This window comes from Morus notabilis, unplaced genomic scaffold (genome assembly GCF_000414095.1).
Source record: "Morus notabilis unplaced genomic scaffold, ASM41409v2 Scaffold456, whole genome shotgun sequence".
NCBI lineage: Eukaryota > Viridiplantae > Streptophyta > Magnoliopsida > Rosales > Moraceae > Morus > Morus notabilis.
Window position 1 is genome coordinate 285632 of NW_010367949.1, and position 5774 is coordinate 291405.

Here is a 5774-nt window from a genome sequence, read left to right on the forward strand (position 1 = left end):
AAAGCTTGAATTTTCAGGTTTCTCCCCAAAATGCTGATGCTGCGATGGAGAAATTCTTGATCATGTCTTATTTATTCATATTTCAATAATTACTTTTTCATGGGAACTTATTCAGGTGCGTCTGAAGAAAATATACGGGAGCTTTTCTTAAAAGCACAGAGGACCGCCCCTTCGATTGTGTTTATTGATGAGATTGATGCTATTGCTTCAAAAAGAGAGAATTTACAAAGAGAGATGGAGAGGCGGATTGTGACACAATTAATGGTGTGTATGGACGAATCTCATAGACTTGTAAAACCAACTGATGTAAATTCAGAATCAAAATCTCCTGATAGTACAACTGGTTATGTTCTTGTTATTGGAGCCACTAATAGACCTGATGCTGTTGATCCTGCGCTAAGGAGGCCCGGGCGTTTTGATCGTGAGATTACTTTAGGTGTGCCGGACGAGACTGCAAGAGCAGAAATCCTTTCTGTTCGTATTACTAACAACGGGATGAGACTTGAAGGTTCTTTTGATCTGCTGAAAATAGCCCGGTCCACCCCAGGTTTTGTTGGAGCTGATTTGGTTGCCTTGGCTAACAAAGCTGGTAACATTGCCATGAAGAGGATTTCAGATGATAAAAGGTCTAAGGTATCTAAAGATTGTAAAGATGAGGAACATTATAAAGAGTGGTGGAAGGAACCTTGGTCGCCTGAAGAAATGGAGAAGCTTACCATCACTATGGCAGATTTTGAGGTGACCTTTAAATTCTGTTCTTTTTTCTTCTCCCACAACCTTACCCAACTATAGTTTCCATATTCTCCAAATTTATAATCTTCCTAGAGTTATCAGTAGTAAATTGTTATTTGAGATGAGTTTCAAAATGCTTTATATGCAACTCTGCACTGGTTAAAACTATCCTTAATGTCATGCTGAAAAGTAGTATAAAAGTAGTTCGGCAGCAAAAAAGTTACTGTATTGTTTGTGAACGCAAATCAGTTAGTTTTCTGCCTTAGATAAATCCTGGACATAACTGTGTCAGTCAGTTACTTTTATGGCTTAAGTAAATCCTGGACATAATTGTGTTAGGACTGTTAGTCAGTTACTTTTTCTAAGTAAATCCTGGACATAACTGTGTGAGTTAATTTTGGTGATATCTTTCAGGAAGCAGTGAAATTGATTCAACCCTCTTCTAAAAGAGAAGGATTCTCTGACATTCCCAACATAAAATGGGAAGATGTTGGTGGGCTAGATCTTTTGAGGCGGGTATTTGATCGGTATATAGTTAGGTGTATCAAATATCCCGAGGAATATGAGGTATATTTTAACACGCTAATAAACAAGAAGATTCCAGTTTGAGTACATTTTATGAATTTTGTGGAGCATTTGGTTTTAGTCTGGCATATAAGCAAGCATACCCCTTGTTATATATGCACACACACACACACACACACATATCTTGATCTCTGTTCTTCAGATTGTTAATCTGTTCAGATAGGGTTATGTTTGTTTAAAACACTGTCTGGAGTGTGCCAAAAGATAAATCATGCAGAAAATGAAAAGAAATTTCTAAAGACAATTTTTTTTTTTAATTTACCTTTATGGTGTTTAATAGCCGAGTAATTTGATTAATTATTCCTCTTAATTAGCAACAACCTGCTGCGGCCATGCTTTAAATTGTTATTCTTTCAAAGCATTTTTGTAGTAAAATGGCTGCTTATGAATCTTTAAACAAATGCTGTCTAGGAATTTGGAGTAAATTTAGAGACGGGATTTTTGCTATATGGGCCTCCAGGATGTGGAAAGACATTGATAGCAAAAGCTGTTGCCCATGAAGCAGGGGCTAATTTCATTCACATTAAGGTCAGGCCTTTTACCTTCACGGAAAAGAGACATTTGAAAATTTTGTCATTTTAAAGTTATTTTTTCCTGAAGTTGGGAACTAAATTCATGTGATTATGTAATTTTTGTGGATAGGGTCCTGAACTTCTGAATAAATATGTTGGAGAGAGTGAGCTGGCAGTACGGACCTTATTTAGTCGTGCAAAGACGTGTTCACCATGCATACTTTTCTTTGATGAGGTTTGTGGTCGTCTCTCCTTACTGTCATATGCATGACTGGAAGCGTCATGGGAAGCAAACAAGAAGAGGCTAGTGTGCAACTTACCCCTGTTTTATAGGGGCTTATGCTTTCCACTCACTGTTCTCTAAACGAGGCGTTGGAGAGATCTAACAAAAGTGCTAATTTAGTGTCTCCCTTATTTCTGACCTCGTTTCTGCTTAATCTTCCTCTTGGAGTTATTTAACAATCTTAATCACTAATGAACTATTTGGTATTGCTTTAACTTGTTTTAGAACATGACTGTATTTCTTATAATCATAGTTAGCAAGAGGGAGAATGTGGCAGTCTATATTATTGCTTTGAGTTTAATTTATTCTATGCTTGTTATATGCTAACAGCACCTATAGGCTAACATAGTTTGTTCCAGTTTATGCAATAATGTTTCTGGTCTTGGAGTGATGAACTCGGTGTTTTTTTTTTTTTTTTTTTCCTAGGTGGATGCCTTGACGACAAATAGGGGAAAAGAAGGGGGATGGGTCACTGAGCGGCTCTTGAACCAGGTCAAAAATTTGCAAACCCTGTCTTGATTTGCAAGTTTATTCATTTTGTTTATATAATTATTTCAGAAATTCTATTCCGTGACAAAAAAAAAAAAAAAATCCTTTTTTCAATCATTGCAGTTACTCATAGAATTAGATGGTGCAGAACAACGCCGGGGTGTATATGTAATTGGTGCCACAAATAGGCAAGAGACATTTGTTTGATCATCAGTTTGTTAGAGCATCATAATCTCTCTCTTACATTTGTGCCTGTTTATGCAGACCTGAGGTGATGGACAATGCTCTTCTGCGGCCGGGTAGGTTTGGTAAACTTCTGTATGTACCACTGCCAAGTCCTGAAGAACGTGGTTTAATTTTAAAAACGCTGGCGAGAAAGAAGCCTGTAGATGCAAGCGTGGATTTGAATCTCATTGCACAGATGGAGGCTTGTGAGAATTTTAGTGGCGCTGACCTGTCTGCACTGGTATGTGCTCTCTTAATTGATTATTATTTTTGTTTTTTTTGTTTTTCAATGTGATGTTGCCTTATTCCAAGTATGCATATGGAAGGCTGAGGGTTAAAAAACGTAAAAGGGGCTCTTAGAGTTAATATGACATTTAAGTGTCGCAGGTCAATGAAGCTGCTATGGCTGCTCTCGAAGAGAAACTGACATCAACAAATAGCAACGTAGATGGAGTTCCTCGTATCATCAAAGCAACGCACTTCGAGCTAGCAGCAACTAAAATAACTCCATCTGTGACTATCGAGGTATTAGTTCACTCAATTCTTGTTGATCGGTAATGCTCAAATCCGTAATTCATATTAATCGTCTTACTATAATTTCCACTTACTGCTTGTGTCTGTCCATTTGGAAAGCAGCAAAAACGGTACTACCAGATATTATCAGAGAAATTCAAAGCAGTATGACTCAAAACAAAAGCCAATTTTTCATGTCCCGTGGTGGAGGTTGTGAGAATGTTCATTGTCCATTACACAAAAAAGGTTAAATTAAGACGCAAAGGGCCAAAGGCCATTAATTTTTCCGGACAGTGAATTGTCATCTTTTTTGCATTTTGATGTTAATTTTTTTCTTTTCTGTTTATTTAATTTAAAAACGGGTCACCTGTACATCCAACTGGGAGAAAATTTTTGCAGTATAGGTACTAGGTAACCCCAAGTGTTTACGATGGAAGGTTCTATACAAGGACGCGGTCATTTGTCGTGCATTTTCATTTCCCCGTGTTGAATGAGGAACAATTTTGTAGTATTGAAAAATGAAAATCTCATCTTCTTATGGGACATGAATTTATTTACCTTTCCAGGTTTGTTCATTCTTTCATTTGTTAAAAGGTTAGCTGGTTTCTTCAGTAGTGAGAGATATGGGCTTAGATTACAAACTCAACTCATGGGTTATTTGGATGTGCCGTTAGTTAGAAGTTACTCTGATCAGAGCATGTAACATGTCTGGTAATATATATATATATTTTAAGAGTTGTTGTGAATAGCATAAACATAAATTTATATGATAAATTACGTACAAAATTACTGTGGAGATGTATAGTGACTAAAATAAATATACTTTAGTACACATATATTATTGTTATTTTCATCTATTTTTAAGATCAATATTCATAACATTTTTATACCATCATAATAAAAAATTTATATGATTTTAACTTATCATTTAAAATGTTTCTAAAATATAAATTGTTAAATTTATTATTTATTTATGTTATTTTTAAATATTTTGACAAGTATAAAAAATATTTGAGTAATATTTGACATAGTACATTTTAAAAATGTTTTTAATTTTTAAATGAATATTTAAAAGTATATTGATGAAGATCACAATTATAAGTTTTTAGAATTATAATTATTTTAAGTTATTTTATATTTTATTTAATGTTTATCTTTAAGATTATTTGAGTTTGATTATTATTGGGAGTTAGATTATTTTTATAATTACTATGTCTATAAATAGAGATGATATTTGTATGTTTCAGTTAAGACTTTGATGATTAATAAAATACAAATAATTTTCCCTCTCTGGTTTTCTTCTTCCTAAATTATACTATTTCTTCCCTTCCCCATCTGCTTCTCTCTCTATTCTTCTATTTCTCTCTATTTTCTTAAATCTTTTTGGTCTGACATCATATATACTTTTGGTATGAAAAATATATTTCCCGTTCGGTTCGCTAATTCGAGTTGAGATGTGATGTTGTGTGAGAGTTTTTTACTGTAGCAAAAAAGTTAGATATGACTGTTTCTGAGAGCTTTTTACTGTAGCAAAACTCGAATTAGCGAAAAGAACGAGGCTTTAGACAATAACAACAGAAGTAGTTGTGCAAAAGCAATTTAGAACTTGCTTTTTAAATTTTGTTGTGTGACCGCAGTTTTTAAAAACTGTTGGAAAAAAGTATGATTTATCAAACACCTTGACTTGCTTTAATTTCTTAAAAAAAAAAAAGAGTTTAAAAACAATCTCTAAAAATAATGCCGCCTTACAAGTTTTTTATTTTTTATTTTTTCATTTTTTTAAGGGATTAATCATTTTCGGTGTGGTAAATAGAAATCTTGGAGGCAAAGAAGTGTTCCTGGGAAGCTTCAGAATAATGTCTCTGACTTTAATCCCATCCTTAGGGGTCAATCTCGGCAATGCATAGTTGGGTAAAAGATGGCACTGGTTGGTCTATAAATAAAAAAGATGAGATTGGGGACAAAAACTCCTATTTCCGTTTGATCGCTCAAGCTTTCACACATTGAGTCAGAATTTTTACACTTTATTTTTGATTCATAACCTTTTTAGTTAAATAATTACACTAGCAAAGGGGAATTTATCGAGAGTAACAGTGTGTTTGGTATGAATGAAAAGTGAAAGGAAAGAAAATGTTGGGAGGGATTTTGGGATGAAAATTGGTAAGTTAGCTTGTTTGGTAGAAAGGAAATTAGAAAGGAAAAGAAAATTGAATGAAAATTGTGATTGGTGGGTCTCATCATATTTAATCTCTCTAAAAATAGGCGGATTTTAGAAAGAAAAATGTAAATAACTACCAAAATGAAGTTAAATTACTGAATTGTACTCATTTTTCATCCAAAATTGGCTTTTTTTTTTGGGGTGCTAGAAAGAAGAGATAAATGGTTCTTTCTCTCTCCACTCAGCACACCTTTCACACGGAAAAAACATCATTCCA

At 34.2% G+C, this 5774-nt stretch overlaps 1 protein-coding gene across 1 annotated transcript in view; it reads left to right on the plus strand.

The window, feature by feature from the left end:
- The window catches only part of LOC21397914 (cell division control protein 48 homolog C), a 5465-nt gene extending 1583 nt beyond the window's left edge, over positions 1-3882 (plus strand). The window contains exons 2-10 of the mRNA XM_024175964.1: positions 116-738; positions 1147-1299; positions 1729-1845; positions 1960-2064; positions 2539-2604; positions 2725-2789; positions 2866-3067; positions 3214-3351; positions 3463-3882. Of these exons, the coding sequence (XP_024031732.1) occupies positions 116-738; positions 1147-1299; positions 1729-1845; positions 1960-2064; positions 2539-2604; positions 2725-2789; positions 2866-3067; positions 3214-3351; positions 3463-3510 (1517 nt within the window). The 3' untranslated portion in view covers positions 3511-3882. The remainder of the gene's footprint in view (positions 1-115; positions 739-1146; positions 1300-1728; positions 1846-1959; positions 2065-2538; positions 2605-2724; positions 2790-2865; positions 3068-3213; positions 3352-3462) is intronic.
- Positions 3883-5774: the final 1892 nt, after the last annotated feature.